Source organism: Thunnus thynnus, chromosome 5 (assembly GCF_963924715.1).
Source record: "Thunnus thynnus chromosome 5, fThuThy2.1, whole genome shotgun sequence".
NCBI classification, from domain to species: Eukaryota; Metazoa; Chordata; class Actinopteri; order Scombriformes; family Scombridae; genus Thunnus; species Thunnus thynnus.
In genome coordinates, this window is record NC_089521.1 from 21,625,318 (window position 1) to 21,644,541 (window position 19,224).

At 38.3% G+C, this 19,224-nt stretch overlaps 3 protein-coding genes across 3 annotated transcripts; all 3 read left to right on the forward strand.

Annotated features, from left to right (window-relative positions):
- Positions 1–2,652: 2,652 nt before the first annotated feature.
- Positions 2,653–10,615, forward strand: LOC137183835 (protein mono-ADP-ribosyltransferase PARP6-like). The gene is made up of 22 exons (XM_067591120.1): positions 2,653–2,865; positions 3,144–3,221; positions 3,402–3,496; positions 4,120–4,180; positions 4,277–4,367; positions 4,449–4,515; positions 4,691–4,840; positions 4,933–5,074; positions 6,348–6,479; positions 7,821–7,916; positions 8,022–8,114; positions 8,204–8,329; positions 8,433–8,498; positions 8,618–8,685; positions 8,813–8,861; positions 9,004–9,116; positions 9,226–9,298; positions 9,454–9,523; positions 9,634–9,713; positions 9,806–9,869; positions 9,954–10,038; positions 10,146–10,615. Exons 1-22 carry the CDS (start codon positions 2,842–2,844, stop codon positions 10,240–10,242), a joined length of 1,920 nt encoding a protein of 639 aa, XP_067447221.1. The 5' UTR covers positions 2,653–2,841; the 3' UTR covers positions 10,243–10,615.
- A 1,438-nt stretch (positions 10,616–12,053) lies between these two features.
- LOC137183836 (ribonuclease P protein subunit p25-like protein) lies at positions 12,054–13,451 on the forward strand. Its single transcript, XM_067591121.1, has one exon. The coding sequence runs from the start codon at positions 12,367–12,369 to the stop codon at positions 13,030–13,032; it is 666 nt and encodes a 221-aa protein (XP_067447222.1). The 5' UTR covers positions 12,054–12,366; the 3' UTR covers positions 13,033–13,451.
- A 1,148-nt stretch (positions 13,452–14,599) lies between these two features.
- On the forward strand, positions 14,600–17,945 carry cox5aa (cytochrome c oxidase subunit 5Aa). Its single transcript, XM_067590103.1, has 5 exons — positions 14,600–14,760; positions 15,651–15,767; positions 17,351–17,472; positions 17,586–17,703; positions 17,799–17,945. Exons 1-4 carry the CDS (start codon positions 14,688–14,690, stop codon positions 17,697–17,699), a joined length of 426 nt encoding a protein of 141 aa, XP_067446204.1. The 5' UTR covers positions 14,600–14,687; the 3' UTR covers positions 17,700–17,703; positions 17,799–17,945.
- The last annotated feature ends 1,279 nt before the right edge of the window (positions 17,946–19,224 follow it).

Here is a 19,224-nt window from a genome sequence, read left to right on the forward strand (position 1 = left end):
TGGCTAGAAGCCACTGGGAGCAGAGAAATGCCTGCAGCACCAGGCTTCCAGAAGGGTTGAAGGCGAAAATATAAAAAGTAATTATTTTAAAATGAACCCCATTTCACCTGTGTTTCAACTGTGCGCATGCATAGTTTTTACAAATTCACCTCACAGTTGCACACAAGTCATTGCAGTGGTAGGATCTGTACTATATTATAAAACCTACTGCAGTATGTATTAATATAATATTACAGGTCAAAATGAATTCCTTTGCTTATCTCACCTGATTTTAACAAAATCACTGACCTTATTTCTCTGTGTATTAATTACATACTCTAGCTGTGTCTCAAATCCATATGACATACTAATTCTAAACAGGTTTTGAGTATGTAGTCAGTTCAAACTGGAAAACTGACAAAATTAATAGTCAGCAAGCTTTAAAAAATACTTGACTTTTGAGTGTGCTGTTGATGAATGCTGTTCTCCACCAATGCATTGCATTAAGGAAAAGGAGAAGCTGCTTACAGTTGCAAAAAAGTAAAACAAACTGTGGTAAAGCAGCTTTATAAACACCCCAGAAAACAAAAAATTATTCAATATGTGGACGTTGGCAGTGACATTCCAGTTTGATTTCGTTGCATACTACATATTACATAACTGCAAAAAGAGTACACTAAGACAATTAGTAGTTATATATACAAATTATTCTGTAGTATGGAATTGGGACATAAAGCCTGTGTGTTAGTTTCTCTCTTAACAACAGCGCTCTCTTGTGGGCAATCATTGAAGTGTCTTGTGCAGTATTTATTTTTACAGAGGATCTGCTTAATGACAACCTGCAGAACAACTGAACTGCTCTAAATTCTCAAATTAATATTAATTTATTTATTTATAATGAATATTGTGTTTAGTTATGAGGCTCTACTTGAACTACTCTTTACCTCCGCTCTCTGCCAAATCACATTGTAATGTCGGGTCACAGGGCGCTGAACCACATGCTCAAACCAGTTTTAATCTTTAAAAAAAAAAAACCCCAATGTTGTCTCAAATTAAATGAGTTTCAAAAAAATATCTCTTCCCATCTGAAGATTTCAAAACATTACATTTGAATATTCTAAGTGACACTTGTAATTGTTTTCCTTTGTAACAAGATTTTGATCTTTAAAGTGTCCTGGTGGCCCAGTGGTTACACGTACTATTTAACCATAACATCCCAGCTTTGGGTCCTTTGTTACATGTCATACCTCTCTCTCTCTCCACCCTAATTTCCTCTCTATATCTCTAATGTTGACATCAAATTTCAAAAGAGGGAAATTGTAAAAAAGAGAAAAAATCCTGATCTCAATTTGACTAATAAAGGATTCACTAACCTATATTTATTTCAGTTTACTTCCTGATGATTTCACATGTTGAATGTTTGGTCTCTGCATATCCCTTTAATAGATACAATAGATACTGTACTGAGCTTGGAGAAATCTGATCCCTCTCTCCGTCATTGTGAACCTGTTGTACATTTAACTTGTAGGCCTTAGGTTAAGGCCAGATTGTAATGAAATAGTAGGTGTATAAAATGACAAAATTACAACATAAAATTGTGCAAAGTAGAGTCCAATGCAATAGCTCTGCAACAAATGCTACCTTTGTGAAGCTTATAATGTTCTGTTGACACTTGTCTCAGAGGTGTCGGCACACCACAGAAGAAATTTCAGTTGCTTTGTATTGGTTTTCATTATATTCTTGGTTGTTCATACAAAGATTTGAAAACTGCAGTATACAGTATAAGTGTTCATGATATACTCCCTATAAATAAAGACTGCTACATATACGAAACACCCACTCAAGTATAAGTGGATTACTCTTGAGAAAAGCACTTGTTGAGAGAAGACTTGCACAGATGTATGCAGATCTAGAAGTGTCTAATCTGGACAGACTGTGGAGCAGCAGGCGACCGCTAACAAGGCTAACTGCCGATTAAGGTCAGACTGCCGCACAGCAGACAGACAGGAAGACTAATAAATGCCAAACATCACTGGTGTCACCATCCTTCAAATCTGCCACCAGGGATCTTTGTTCTCATCACAGTCTTAAAACTCACATCTTGACATCTGGAGGATAACATGAAATATACATTTGCTTTGTTTATATGGGGGGGGGGGGGGGGGTTGCCTCTCCTCCTTTACTGAAGCATATAGTGTATAAATAGTGCAGGCAATGGCATTCATGTCACACAAATAGGACAGAGATAATGTAAGTGTGCAAAAAAACCATGAAGTAACAGCACTGACTGGAGCTGCAGGTCTCATCCTCAGCCTCTCCTCTGTCTGGACCAGGTTCAGCTGATCAGTCTGTTAATATCTGCAGCCAATCATGTGACACTGGGGACCAAGACTGAACATGTGGCACTTCCTGCTGCTCAAAACCAGAGGGGGAGAGGACAGTCAAACCAAGACGGCCAGCCGAGCCATCAAACAGGAATATTAATTTGTTTTTATGGTTTCAAGATCACTGTGGAGATTTTTGTTTCTTTCTTTTCATAATATTACATTGTTTGTTTGAGTGAAATATGCGGAAGCTCCAGATTTGTCTCAGAAAGGAAAGGTAAGAACTCAGCTTCTGTGGTTTTGTGCCAATAACATCAGTACCAACTTCTCTTGTCCTCACAGATGCTGTTAAAGGCAGCAACAAGACAACAATCATCTTGATAATGAAAATATGTCTAAATTTTGAAGCAAATACTGGCTGCAATATATTTATTTATATATTTTTGTTTTTAAGATAAGTCAACTATGTTTTTTTCCAGCATAGTGTTTAATTGTATCAGTCACAGTGGAGTGAACAGTCTGTTGATTGTTCCTGAAGATGTGCCAAACAACTGAACACATGGTGAGTCAATTCTCCTCTTCTTTTTCTTACTTTATATTGTTAATATCACAAAACTATTGATAGCTCTAAAAAAGGATAGTACAGTTTTTTGTCTTTACTTACTACCATGTGATACTTATATGCATCATATAGAGCACTGTAATAGAGTATTTTACCCTCTAAATTTCCTGCAAATATATTGAAATCAGTGGTGGTCTCAGCTGTACAGTTAGTCTTCTTTGTTTGCTGTGTAAATAAGAGGATTGTTTGATTGGCAGCTTTTCCCATTAAACCAACAGGAGACTGAGTGCCAGCAGTGGACAGAGAGTGAAACTGATGAGGACTCCGACACAGAAGAGATCCTGTGTGGAATCCATGTAAAACTCACTTTATTATCTTCCTATGACACTTAGGAATACATACATAAGTAAAGACAACAACAGAGGTGTTTCTTCAAATGTGAAACTCTACTCTGCGAGTGGTCTTAATCCTTCAGCCTCCTGTAGTGCTGAGCTGTTTGGACCATAAGGTAATTGTGTCAATGTTTGTCTCCGCAGGAGAGCTGTCCCACTGACCTGTACCGCCACCCCCAGCTGGACGCAGACATCGAGGCAGTCAGGACGCTGTATTCAGACTCTGCAGTCTCCATCAGGTGAGCGTCTGATCATCTTAAATCTTCATGGCCTTAAAGGGAAGAAATCTCTGCTGCATTTCTGCATTGTTAAAGATCCCCTCCAGACATGTTTAAGACATATAAAAATACTCTGCTTTGAGTAATGATAATTTGTGTCTAATATGGTCTTTCTGCATGAAAAAAGTTCAATTGCCTCTTTAAAGTCCTTAAAATGACATCTACTGCTTCTCCCTCACTGAAAAATTCAGAATCTATGAATGTCATATAAATATTTTTCATTTCAAAAGTTTAACTGCTGGACACAAGATGTCTCCTACTTCACTTTAAAGCCCATTCTCGGTGTATGTGCACTGGAGGCTTCAGGTTTCTACATCACATTTGTTGAATATTGGAGCACAATAGGCTCCAAACTAGTTGTGATGTCACAAATCATGCTTGTTGATACACACCTTGAAACTTTCCTTCTTCAGCAGATCAATGTGAAAACAGCTTTCTAGTGTCAAATTCTGCAGATAAATCATTCTGCACAGTGAAGCTCAAACATCCAAGCAAAGTAGTGAAGTGAAGTAACAATAAGAAAAACAATTATTTTGATACAAAATTTTGATCAATTAATTTTTGCCTTTCCTTTTTTTTGCTAGGGAGTATGGGTCAATAGAGGATGTGGATGTTGACTTAAACATTAATGCCAACTTTTTGGGAGTAAGTTGAAGTAAAAATACACACGATTCAAGTAACATCTTTGCTGTCATGGCATCTGGACCTGTTTAATATGTTGACACTGTTTGGTGTCCACAGGAGGAGGTGGCCAAGGCCTGGATGATTAAACCATCAGAGCCAATCATTATTCGTCTGCACTTTTCTTTTTCTCGGTATCTTGACGGACCCGGTGAGCATCAACAACATTGCTACACACAGAATTTACTGTACATCAATGTGACACCTGATTCAGTGATGTTTCTCACCACAGCACCTTCAGTTGAAGTCTTTCAGCCATCCAATACAGATAATTTCAGTTTTGGGAAACAACTGCAGAAGTGAGTGTTTGTATTACAATTTTTATGGCGATGCTAGTGCTGCGATTATTCAAAATACAATTTCAAACTATTCAGTTCAGAGATAGATAAGGATATATGGTTTTATCCCACTCTATATTATTCATAGACCCCCTTCTGGTTGTACAAACACTAACCCTTCACTTCTGTTCCCTAGTATTCTCACAGTCTTCATAGCTCAGGAGTGGAAACATCTAACTAACGAGAACATTGTAGCCCAACAGAAGAAGAGACACAGCTGGTTCAGGCCTGGTGGAACCATCAAGAAATTTCGTGCAAGATTTAGCATCTGGCTCCCACTATCAAAGTATGTGATAGTACAGTATGTTCAGCTCCAGTTTACTGTGGGAATTTCTTCTTGGGAATCTAATCATTTCTCACCTCACTCACTGTGAGCAGAACCAGCGAGCTCCAGGAACCTACTGTTAGGGATAGGATCGATTTGCCTGCAATGAAACTGAATCGTTTCACAAGTCATACAACTGCCTATACCATCAAGAATCCCACAGGAGAGCTCTTCACCTATACACCCACTGGAAAGGTAAATTAAAGATGTACTTCAAAATACATTTCTATGAGATTCGTGGAAATATTTTATGGCTACTTCTGTGCTTCAATGAAAAAAAGTGATGCCTGCACACCCACTCCAAGCCACAAAATGTAATCAGGACAATGTTTTGATCCCACTCAGATCTTCATCATATTGACCTTCTGTATTGTACTTCTGTGCCTGCAATAATCTTTCCAGGTTATCATTTCTCCTATTCCTTCTTAAGTTCTGGAAGTATTGGTAATGCTTTATTTTACAGATCCTTTAATTTTATGCTAATTTCTTGGAAATTTTCTGTGTAATTTCCCAGAATGTAACAGTCTGTTTCTCAGGCATTTTACAGAAAGATTGGTACAATTTGGTAGAAATTATGGGGAAAAAACAGAAAGAGGCATTTTTATTTTGTAAATGCCCACTCATTTTATTTGGCATGTAGGGCAGCAACAAAGGATCTCCATTCCTGTCTGTTTAGGGTGAACTTTTGGATGGTACCCCAGGTCTGCCTCAGGCCTTTCAGTTCTCTTTCCATCGTTCAACGACAGGTTTCTTTGGGTCTTCCTCTCTTACGCCTTCCTTCCGGTGTCCAGTCTAGACTCCCCGAAGGATTGCCACCTTGTGGTGGTTGGTGGGCTTGCATGCCTCAATGACCCCAAGAACTATACTGGCAGGAGCTTAGTCTCCTGGTAGCGAGACCCAAGTCATCCAGGGCAAAGGGTAGAGGAGGCCTGGCAAAGTGCAATCCACTGGTTCTCCAGGTTGGGGGTTGGGTTGGGCACAGGGCTAACAACCCAGTTCTGTGGAAAAAACACTGTTACAGAAACAGCAAAGGAAATAAACACTGCTGTGTGCGATAGGCTTCCAGAGTCATCAGGAGACATCTGTAAGGAAGCTGATGACAAAGGTGGAGGACATCAACACCAAATGCAGGACCAGGATTGGTTTCTGGAATGAGCGAACCCTTGACAATTCTTTAACTGACATAAAATATGGCACATCAGTTTTCAGTGTTTAGTTTCGTGTTTCAAACTACATTGGTATATTAGATTACATTATGCAAATTAAGAGCTACATATGAATCAAAATATAAACCAACTAAATAAGACTTTCTTACATTTAAATATTTTTCACCAAAAAATTGCAAAATGCCCAGAAAATTGACCATTACATTTAAACCTTCCAGGAAATTACTATATATTTAAAGGACCCGTAAAATAAAAGGTCACCAGAGTATTTAAGAGCAGTGTTTGTGTCTCTTCCTCCACAGAGGGTGGTGGTGTCAGCAGTGAAGTCATCAGCGCAGCTTAGCACCAAACAGCTGATAGAGCTGCTTTTCTCCTCCCAGGCCATCAGGCACTGTAAGACCACTCCAACACTACAACACGGCTTCTTGGTACAGGTACAGTATTGATCATCTTGAAAGGATAATAAAACAGTTACAATTATATATTTTCTGAGAAAATGCTAGAAGCAGCCGCAGATGTTTCTTTGTTGTCTGTTTGCCGGTTGTTCCGGTGTCCTGTTCCTGTGTCTTCTGAAAGTGGACAGAAGAGGAGTATAAAGGAGGTGTTGGGGTCTGAGAGGAGAAGTTTGGGAAGAAACAGCAGAAACGTTCCAAGTGCATTTAGATTTGGCCAGCTACAGTGAATTGTTGTATTGTCAGCAAATGATGCAAAAAATTCACATTTCTGAATATTCCACCATTCACATTAATAATGAATAATAAAAAGAAATGTAAAATGAAATGGTTTTTGAAAAGATGATGACACAAATAAGTTTATGTTGATCCATTTGGTGAGAAAATAAAACATAAAATCAAATGATTAGAACAACATGAGTGTTGATACTTCCAGTGAGCTCATTTGAGACGTCACAAGAACCCGGCACACACTGTTCAGAGACAGGAATCATGTGACGTCACAAGACCCGGGCACAGAATGTTCAGATATAGGAACCATGTGACGTCACAAGAACCCAGCACAGAATGTTCAGAGACAGGAACTGGTGAGAATATGGTTAAAGTGTCATAACTCAGATAGTCAGACACTGTAGGGTACAGTCTCTAATTATGAAATCAGTATGGTTAAACATAATAATATGTAATTATGTAATTTGATTTATTGATTGGGACAGTGTGCAGTTTTAAACATTAAAGATGCACTGCACTGGAGTTAGCTCGAAGCTAACCCTAGCCCATTTGGAAAGTCTAGAAGAAATTATTTTATCCCCATTCAAGCATGGATGTATGACATTTAAGTTAGCAGAGGGATAACCGGAAATTAGGTGGCTCAGCCAGCAGATGTTTCTAGGGCGCATGATCTGCCCATAGAGCATGCGCAGTATGCATTCATCTGGCCAATGTGGGAATGTCAAACCCAACCAGATTTGAAAAGTCTGTATACTGTGAAATACAGAGAGATTTATCTGGCAGTGATGGGCTTATTCACCATTGTGTGAACTCATTTGGCAAGGGCTTGAATGTAATAGACATTCATTTATATGCAGGTTTCAAGTCCCCCTCCGCTCAAAAATGTCTGCTGAAAGTGTAAAGTGTCTCTGTGCTCACCTTAAATCTCAGTATAAGATGTGTACCTGCGAGCCTGATTCGTGACATCACAAATAGCCAATTTTGGCCTAATATTATTTGATAGGAAAAATGCTGTAGCTTTTGCTCATATAAACAATAAGACAAAATGTAAGAAAAATATATAATCACATTTGTTTTTCACTGTTTACGCAGATAATGAGGTATGCTGAACAGAGGATCCCCACACTGAATGAATACTGTGTGGTCTGTGATGAGCGACATGTGTTTCAGAATGGCCCAATGTTAAAGGTACGCTCCTACAAAGAAATGTATTTGTGATTTAGTGGCTAATCAGCTGAAACACTAATAAGACTGGCATTGCCATTGTTTATATTCTGCTTTGTGTGTTTCTAGCCAGCAGTTTGCACCAGAGAACTCTGTGTCTTTTCCTTTTATACGTTGGGGGTTATGTCTGGAGTTACGGAGGAGGTTGCTACTGGTGCAGAGGTCAGTAACACATCCATAATTTGTTTTCTTAGATAGTATGGGTAACAATAATGAAAGATCACTGAATTTCAATAATTTCTGTTCTACAGGTAGTTGACCTGCTGGTAGCTATGTGCAGAGCTGCTCTGCAATCTTCACGCAAGGGCATCATATTTGAACCGTACCCATCTGTTGTTGATCCATGCAACCCCAAAACCCTGGCCTTTAGTCCTAAGGTATCATTTGAACTAATCTAATTTATTACAGGCTTGATATGAAATGGACTATTCAGTGTGTGTTTATTTATTCTGAATCAGTCGTGTTATTTTCTTGTGGCAGAGAAAGAGCTATGACAGGCTTCAAAAGGCTCTAGACGGTGTCTTGTTAATCAGGAGGATGGCACAGGTGACTGATCTTAAATTAAATCTTACACTCATGACACCATTTTCAAGATTTACATCTGGTTCTGCTTGTCTGAGAATAATATGAAAGGTGGTTAATGTCTCTTTCACATTTATACGCAGGGTCCGTATACTGAAATAAAGAAGCAGATGGACAAGATCGACCCTCTCGCCTATCCCTTACTGCAGTGGTGAGGGACACAATCTTAACAAGCATTTCAATCATATTTTTATTCACTTTCATAAAGTTGCCATTTTATTATATTAGAGTGTTTCTTAGATTCATATCCAGGTGTTTGTTTGTATGTTTGACAACAGGATTTTAGCAAGCAACAGATCACACATTGTCAAACTTCCACTGAACAGGGTACGCTGGAGCAGTTTACAGTTAGAACGTGTTTTCTTAACAAAGTAGTTCATTAGTAGCAGCCACATATTAGATGATGTTTTATATTTTATATGCATTTTATACTAATGTATATATTTTGTAATCACTTGGTGCACACTAGCAACTGAAGTTTATGCACACGCCTCACCAGTTCCTGCTGATCAGCAGCCCCCCGTCCAAAGAGGCTCGTTTTCAAGCTGCCAGGAAACTTCATGGCAGCACCTTTGCCTTCCAGTGAGTAAAATCAAAGTTGTGTCACTGAAAAAAACATTCATATCAGTGCTCACATGCAGAACATAATCCCTGCTTCATATGTTCAGACCTCTATTCTCTTTTCTTTCAGTGGTTCCCACATTGAAAACTGGCATTCTATTTTACGAAACGGGCTGATTAATGCCTCTTATACAAAGTTACAGGTAATATAACACTGAAGTTAATGTAAGCCTAACAATTTCACAGTGGAGATTTGGTAGATCGTGGGTTAAAGTTAGACCTGTGACACCTCTTTAAAACTAAACTGATGTCTTCATTAGCTGTAATCTGATCTTTTTTGGCATGTGTCTTATTTAAGCTTCATGGAGCTGCATACGGGAAAGGCATCTATTTAAGCCCGATCTCAAGCATATCATTTGGATATTCTGGTATAAATGCACATTTTAAAACATTTCCTAATACTCTTCATATAAAACAGCATTAATAATTGCTTATTGGTTCTGGTGTGTTTTTGAAACATATCCTTTTCATTGTTCAGAGATGGGTAAAGGACGACACCAAATACTCACCAAAGAAGAACTCATAAAGAGAAACAACCGAATAAACAAAATCAAACAGGTGCAGCATCATTCACATTTGTTCAAAATTTGTCTCGATGCAGATCCTCTCGTTTTGTTCATTTCTCATCTTATACTCTCTGCCTGTCTTAGGAACATCTGGGGCAAGCCAGGTTTCTGCAAAGCAGGAACCTAAACTGCATTGCACTCTGTGAAGGTAAATATAAGAAAATAATGCCACGGGATTTGCTGTGATTTTTTTGGATATTGTTTTTTAAAAGGTGTTTGTGTCTTTTAACAGTCATTACTTCAAAGGAACTTCAAAAACATGGGAACATTTGGGTGTGTCCGATATCCGACCATGTGTGTACACGTTTCCTCTTTGTGTGAGTAGAACATGACAACACAGCAGAGACGTATCTGCTTGAAAAACCTTTCTGTCCGGACTATATTTCAGTTTCCTACAACAGTTTCCTGCTTTTGTCTTTCTCAGGTATGAAAATGGTCAAGTGGGAGATGTCCACATCAACACTCAGGAAGCCAGCATCCACAAGGAAATTTTACATGTCATTGCTACGAAGCCATGCTAAGAAAACAGTTTTATTACTGTTCACTGACAATTTTAGAATTTCCTTACATTATCTGATGTTTAGAGTGCAAATTTGAGATGAACCCATGAACTAACTTACGTCTGAACTTCTCTAATCATCAAACAATGAGCTGTCTGATATTGCTCTTGTCAAATGTGTTTGACATTGAACCATTAAACCCTGTGAAGCATCTATTCTTTCAGTATTCAGTAGCTTTTATATTAGATGGCTTAAACTATATCTTATAATTTGTTGTGTCATGATGCTACAGAAGCTTTTTGTTTTGCCTTATAATTTACAGTCTGGTGTAGTTTAATCTGTGTCTACCACCAGTGTCATAACTGTACTATAATCACATATTTTGTAAATGTTTTATAACCACAGACTTTTTAAATAAAGTTTTTACAATGTTTGCTCTTTTTTTTTCTTCAATTGATTCAAGTGTTTCCCTTCACTTAAAGCAGCTTTCCCACAACTCCTTATTTTGTTATTTATGTAATGTGAGTTTTCTTCCACAAGATGGAGCTGTAAGCAGTAATAACTCCCCTTTTGGGCCTTTTTATTAATAACATAAAGAAACATAATTGTTATGTTATATTTCTTAATATCTTTAAGTGGAGACAGATGTTAATATTGGACAGAATTTTGGGCACATTCAAAACATGTGTTGACATGGATCTGAGTCACATTCTCCTCTCAGGAAAAACAACACTAGACAACTACATAACACACCAGATGTGTCACAAGAGTCACACACAAAAACAATCATACCCTTTATACCAAAAAAAGAGATAAAATAAAAGAGTTTTGAATCACATGAAGGATTCCAGTGAACTACAGCCAATATCCAAAAGGTTTTTACAATATTCCCAAGAGGTGAATATTCACTAAAGGACAGTTAATGGGCATTTAATTTACATTCACATACAGTGGATGATCCTCTTGAGGACCAATTGTTATTTGCTCAGACCTATATTGACCCCATTGAGAACCACATCTCTGTGTTAATTTTGCGAGTCAGTGAATAACATGGGGTGCATACCATCCTGTGAGGCAGAAATGCACCATTATAACAGTATACTGGATCCATATGAGCCCCACAGCTGCCTCCTGACCTCCTCCCTTCAGCTCCTCTGAAGACAGAAAACACCTCTGTTGGCATCTGGATACAGATCTTTTTCTCGTGGTTTTATGCAAGTTTGGCAAAATGTATCAGCTCCAAGGTATAATTGTTCTCATGAATGTCATTGATTCAAAAGAGGCACAAATTATGTAGCAGCTTTTTCTGGGTCAGCCCAGCAGGCGATGGACTGAAGGGAGGAGAACTGTGAAGTTGCTGTAATAGCCCTGAGGAAGACATTTCTCAAGGACCATATGGCTGTCTGATGATAGTGCAGGGTGAAAGTTGTCTCAAAAACCGTGATATATTGTGTGTTGCCAAAACTATTATTGCCATTTCTTTACCCCAGTGAGAGTGTAATTTAGTGAAACATCAGCAAAAAGGCACATTAAGAAGGTCAATGAAATGGGACAATCAAGACCAATTCAGTTAAAACAAAGAATTGTTCCAAATGCATGCCTTGTTAAATCTCATTAACACGTCTATTCATCCATATAATTCAAGCAACCACATGGAGAAGTGAAATTTCTGAGCCCCTTAAGGGTTTAACAAAAGCTTCCCTCCACAACCGACAAACTAAAATGTGACAGACATTATTAAATGAAGCAAAATGTTGTATGTGCCTTTAAGAGCACTATGTCCCACGCTACATGTCTCTCTCTGAGCCTCATATGTGTTTGTTGGCATCAGCTGTCCTCAGTACTGAATAGAGCAAGGACATCTTTTCCTTCACGTCAATGGGATTAGAGAAAGAAATGCCCTCTTCATTCTGCTAGCTGTCATCTCAGAGCTCAGAGGAAAAAATGAAAACGCAACGTGGACAGAGGAAAGAAAGAAGATCAAGATAAGTCCTAAGTTTGCTTTACAAAGCTGATCAGTTTTTAGTTTCTTATCCTAAACCGACAAGAAACGTGCTTCAGATCTCAAGGGAGATATGCAAATAATCCGAGGCTGCAGGCTCAGAAACAGCATCCTCCACCGTTATTTCATTGCTTTCTAAAGCAATGACTGAGCCCAGGGGTCAGATGAAGAGTTCAAATGCTGCAAGCAGCTCTGTGATGGAACCTCAATCTGCTTCATTCAATCCTGATGTCCTATCTTTGTCTCCAAAACTTGGCCAGAACAACTTCAGGAGAGTGAGTCGCACAGAGGACAGCAGTCCCTATCCCATTCCTGGACTTGCAGCAGACATCCTGCACATGCGAGTGAAAGAAGGAAGCAAGATCCGCAATTTACTGCGGTTTGCAACAGCTCGCATGCAAGGGGAAGGAAAAGACAGCAATGGGGCATCACTGAGACAGGTGGTCTTCACTGGCTCAGACAGAGGAGTCACCAAGACGATCACCTGTGTAGAGATTCTGAAACGTAAAGTTGGGGGGCTCCACCAGGTGTCCAAGCTCTACTACAAGACAGTGAATGAGGTTTGGGAGAGTTCACAGTGTGGAGCACCAGGTATAACCATACAGAGGACAGTCCCTGCCATCTGTATCCTGCTCTCCAAAGACCCTCTGGATCCCCAAGAGCCTGGATACCAACCTCCCCAAACAGCCAGTGTTCCCACAGAGGACGCAGAGAAATGTAGAGCTCTGCTAAGGCCAGGACACAGTCCCTCCTCACAGCACACAGCCAAGAGACTCTGTCTGGATGACTGGAGTAAAGGTGCTCCCTGAACGTCCAAAGTCTGACTCAATTTAATCAAATATCAGGAAATTAACATAATTTATTTAATTTCTCAGCATTTATTTTTGCAGCATCAAGTTTAAATAAGTCTAGAATAAGGAAATCATCTGAATTTCAAGTTTGAATGACAATGTGATGATACTCTGAATGACTTGTAACAATACATGTGCATGTTGAATTTTAATGTCTTATGCAATATTTTGTTTAACTTCGTTAACTTTGTTAAGAAAAGCAATGTATATGTTTGAATTGAAATTTGTAGCACCATAAATAATCACATTAGTATGTAGTATGTATGTTCTTTACTATTTATATGTCACCTATGACTGAAATAAATTAACTTTTCTTGGAAATGCAACTCAACTTTTAAATTTTAGGCTGTGTTTAAAAGTGTACTCACACTCTTCACTTCTTTGCACAACTTCTCTATTTTTACAACCCACAAGTCAGGTCATGTATATAAATAGCCTAAGTATTGTATTGTTTATAATGTATAGGCCTAATATATATAGATTGAATTCCATTTACTTGATTTTTGATTTTGTTGTGTTCCTAGATCTGTTTCCTTGTTGCCTGCACTGCTGTAATATGAATTTCCCCTCTGGGGATCAATAAAGTCTTATCTTTTCTTATCTCTTATCTTATTACTGGATTTGGGAGACCTGTCTGTTCAATTCCAGAAATTTGCAGAAAACACAACAGTCATTGACCTCATCCGAAACAAAGATGAGTCTGCGTACAGACAGGAGGTTGAACAGCTGTTCCTGTGGTGAGGTCACAACAACCTGGAGCTAAACACGCTCAAAACTGTGGTGATGACAGTGGTCTTCAAGAGAAGCCTCCCATCACTGCCCCCACCAGGACAGGAACAGACTGCTCCAACTTCTCTTCTCCCCTCCTGTAGGTGCTGCAGAACACTGTACACCAAAACCACCAGAAACAGGAACAGTTTCTTCCCCCTCACAGTAACACTTTTGAACAGTTAACTCACTGTGGCACTGTGCAGTAACCCTGGAACACCATAATACCCACTGTACCTACAAATTATATATATTTATTTATTATAAAATACAAAATTTGCAATAGATTTCATTCATTGCTGTATATTTGAAAAGGCTGCAAAATGTACATAACCACCTACTGTATGCATATAAAGTAACATGTCCCTTTTTTTAACTATTCAATATTTATTTCAGCACTTCACAGCATTTCATTTGTATGCTGTTTACAGTTCACAGAAACAGTTTTGCATGTATGTAGACATTCCTTGTGTATCCTTCTGAATATTGTTGTGTTGTTTGTGAAAACACTGAGAGTTATTGAACCAGAGTCAAATTCCTTGTATGCATAAACATATTTGGCCATTAAACATGATTATAATTCTCATAATGTATGTATGAATATGTTCGGGACACTTAAAATGAGCACAGACATATAAAAAATCATGGGCCTTTACAGTTCTATTTCTAGGTCAAAGTCAGGACCAGGACCAGGAGGTCAACAACACAGAAAAAATGTCAATGAGCTGCAATTTTGCACATGCGCAATAGGGAGTCGCCTACGTGCCGCACTAAGCCGACAGTTAGCAGCACTAGCTTCCTCCTGCCAAACCTCACCCGGTACGTGTCGCTGGTTGTCCCGCATCATGTTCAGAGCCGCCGTCCGACTCTCAGTCTCCGGTGTCCGGAGTTTAACCCGCACGCAACCTGGAAGCCAAGGTATTTGCTCATTTTGTTATGATCTATGATTTTTTTTTAAATTTACAGTCATTTTAACTGCCAGGGCGACGTTATAGCGGAAATCAAGTGCGGCACATAGCGGTGCTATCACGCTAGCTAATATTAGCTTAACCGGTGTAACTATCCGCTATTAATACATACCGCTGCATTAAACCTACTGTTGTTTCAGTTAGATGGTGTAGATTTTAGTTCAGTACAGCCATTAGGCGGCTAACCTGAGTGTGTGTGTCTCTGTAAATGTCCCGGTGTTCAGCTCGGAGGTGTCTGTGTCCTTGCCGTGACCCAGATGTAAGGCTCAGACTCGGGCCTGTGGTTGTATAGCTGATGCTAGCTGCTAACTGCGGGACTAAAAGCAGGTTAATGATCAACCAACTGGTCATGAAGGATCTGGACTTCAGGGCAGGGTTTGGGACAGATAACAACAATAATGAGACTCAAGTTTCTTTAACATTGTTGTGATTGTTCATTCAGATCATTGCTCAGCTAGCTTCAACTGTCACTAACTACCTGAATATATAAGTTTAATTGGACAAATCTACATTTAAATGGATTACAATTAACCCACGAAATGAAATTAATTTGTCAAATAGTCCAACAAGCTCTTCCTCACATATCGTAACATATGTTATATGTGAAGTCCCTGTATGTCTGTCAGTGTGTGTTCATTTTGATAGGTCACACCAGGACGCTGGCCAAGATCCAGCTGCATTACATTACTTGACAGCATTTGTCCCTTTTCCATTTCACAGGGTGTGGATATCCTTGACTGTGCACTGTTTGCCCTTCCACATAACCTGACACTAGATGCCCCTTTTAGTTATTTTATAGGTGATAAGATCGCTCAACTAAATATTGTTTTCGTCTTGCAGCTCTTTTGGCTTCAAGGTGTTACTCACATGGAAAGCAAGAGACTGATGAGGAGTTTGATGCCCGCTGGGTCACCTATTTCAACAAGTCAGACATTGATGCATGGGAGCTGAGGAAAGGTACGTTCATGGCATGATGAGAAAGCAAAATCATTAGAAGCATTATGAACATAAAAATATATGTAAATCAGTAAATACACAGTTTCAAACAGGTAAGGCAGAGATTTTTCAACTAGCAGAGATTTGGTCTGATCTAGGATCTGGAGTGTCACAGGATTTGTGTACTAATGTGATGAAGCACCTTGATTTGTCAGGTATTCATCGGATATTACTACAGTATGAAATGTCTGATATACTGTACAATCATATGACCTCTGAAATACAAACAGTAAAGGGTATAATTTAACAAATATGCCAAATTTCTGTTCAACTTTCACTTATATCCTGTAAGTGTGAGCAGTGTTGCAGTCAACCTACGAGTCTTTGATCTAGTCATCACTTATAATTAGACCTCAGGAGGAGTTTTCAGCCAATCTATTTTTTCAACTGTGGTGCTCTTAGCCTCTCAATGTGCTTTTGCAGTTTTTATTTGTGTTGATACTTTCAAATGCTAAGTGTTTAAATGCTAGGTGTTTAAATACAAGCAGCTGTAAAAGAGCGCTGCCTATGATAATATACAAAAGTTGCCAAATTTAGGATTTAAATCTGCATGGTTAAAAACAAGTATTGAGGGTCATTATCCAGCCCTACTCTGAGCTGCTGGATTTGTATCATTCTGATAAAGAAAAGGCACAGCAGAAGAGATTATTTCAGTGGAGGGACAGAAGGGGAAAGATAACAGGTTTGTTATCAAGTGAGAAATGATAAGACCAGAAACTCAGGAAATGGCTCAGTAGGAACTCCTTTTGGTTGAACTTAACATTACAATGTCTGCAGGATGTCCTTTCTAAATAGTTACAAATGAGGTGGTTTGTGTTAGTGTTTGTGTTCCTAACTTGTATATTTCAAAGATTATTTTTCTTTATTGGAAGAACACAGCTTTAAGATGGTATTAACAGATAAGACTGCCAATATTTTTTCAATATTTTCTCATTCTTTTTTTTCAGTTAGTTAGTTAATTTCTCACTCAGTCAGCCAATCCCACGAAAATACCAAAACCAACCGTGTGTGTTATTCCATCTCTCAAAACTTTACACCGTTCCTGACTGAGTGTCACAGACAGGGTAGCCCCATTCAATTCAGCTGAAGACATAAATCTTTAAAAACAAGTCATAAATATCAAATTTCATTTTTAAAAACGGCTAATTCATCTCATGAAACAGCTGGGCACTGTATGTTTTTTTTAGCAAACATTACCCAAAAGGCGTAAATCGTGCATTTGTTTAGGGACTATTTTCAGCCACAGATTAATACACATTCGATGCGCTGGTGATTATTTTTGGCTCCAGTATGGTGCACGTGGGATCACCTCAAAATAAACTGCAGTGCCCGTGTTCATTGTATTGAGCAAGTATGTCACCCAGAGCAACGGTGTGGCTTATTTATGGAGGTTTATTTTTATTGTTTACAATTTAAAAAATGTAGAATATTTGCAGCCTCGTTGTTTAGTCAACAGATAAAATGAAGTGGAAAATGAGGCTGATAGTGTCTGTTTTTATTTCTGTCTTTGTCTGTCATTTAAAAACTGTGATTTCATGTTTCAGGGATGAACACGCTGATTGGTTATGATCTGGTACCTGAGCCAAAGATTCTCGAGGCCGCACTGAGAGCCTGTCGGAGGTTAAACGACTTGGCCAGCGCTATCCGAATTTTGGAAGCGGTGAAGGTGAGAGAAAAGCTCTGCGTCTGAGCTGGCTAATAATTCAGCTAGTAAGCATCTTTGCACTTGTTGGTTATCGGTTAATGATTAACGGGGTTTATCGCTTGTTATTTCTGTAGGATAAAGCCGGCCCCCACAAAGAGATCTACCCATACCTGATCCAGGAGCTGCGGCCAACATTAGATGAGCTTGGAATCTCCACACCTGAAGAGCTTGGCATTGACAAAGTATAGATGAGTAGGTATCAAAACAATCTGATCAGTTGTTTGTTTTTCCTCCACAAATGTGTCACAAGATGGCAGTCTAACAGAGATTTTGTTTGTTTGTCTCAGATCTAAAGACGGTGGACATCCCCAGGACACAGAACCCTTGTACTTACATGTTTGCCTCATATAATACGTGTGATATTTAATTTGGCCTTTATTACGTTCTTTTGCTTGTAAAATATTGATGAACCTAATAAAGGAAAGTGTATCTTTTATTGAGTGTCACAAGTATTTTGGGATATTTTAAAAATAGTTTGAGTATGTATTGAAGCAATACTTCATTATGAGTTGCTTTAATAGAGAGCAGAAAGTCACTTTATGGTGCATGTCATCTGAGTGTCTGGACATTCTTGTGAGAGTCACATTTCGCCACCAGGGAGCAGCGTTTTCACGTGAATGTAAAAACCATTCTACTGTACTGAGTCAATCAATATTGCATCTGTTTTCATTTCAGGGAAATTTTACATGCTGATAAAATAAACATGTTCAAATGGCAAATGGTGTAATGTTATTATCAACACAATAACTGAACAACCACTTCCTGAATTATTCTCAAAGCTCTGAACAGGGAGCACTTGATGTACTTCATGTGTACTTGATAGTATTTGTAGTTGGAGTTCTGCAGTATTTTGAGTGTATTTAGATTAGATTAGATTATTTGATTAACAGAAAGTTAATCCCTGACTATTCTGGATAACTGATTAACATCTTTTTATTTTATAGTCTTTTTTTTTGGTAAAAAAGCAAGAACTTCACTGGTTTCAGCTCTCTGAAAAGGGAATATTTGCTGATTTTTCTAGTTATAGTAAATTTAATATCTTTTGGATTTGGACAACAAACAACAGAGCATTGGGAAATTGTGACAGTTTTCACTATTTTCTGCCATTTTATAGAACAGAATGAATTGATGGAGAAAGAGATCAGCAGATTAATCAGTGATGAAAATGGTTGTTGGCTGCAGCCCTGATTTAAAAATGAGTCATGAGTATAACAAGGTTATTAGCTTAATCAAAGTGAGCAGAAGATGCCTCCAAGGTGTGTGTACTGTATCTATCAAGCTCAAGGATATTAGAAGGTAAAACCAACTGGCTGAATCTAAATTGTAATTGTGTTGTTTCATAATATAAAGAAAACATTGTTTTTGCTAAGAAAGCAAAAGGTGTGCTTATTGGCAAGATACATTTAGATATGAAAGTAACTTAAGTTGTGTTAGTTATTTTAGAGCTCTTTTTCATTGGAGGCTTGAATTTTTAATTATTCATAAAAACTGTAGTGATGAAAAGTAACAAAGGTATCACCAAGCCAAAATAATATTTCAGAGTATTTATCAAGCTTCAAGAGTCTTTTTTAAAAGTGTTCATTGACATGCTGAAGAAAAGACCAAAGATTATTGCCAAAACATTATATATAATGGGAGAATTCTAATCTCTTTTTTATTATTCGATAAAAAATAAACACACATCTACATCTGTTTTTGATGCTTTCTACATCT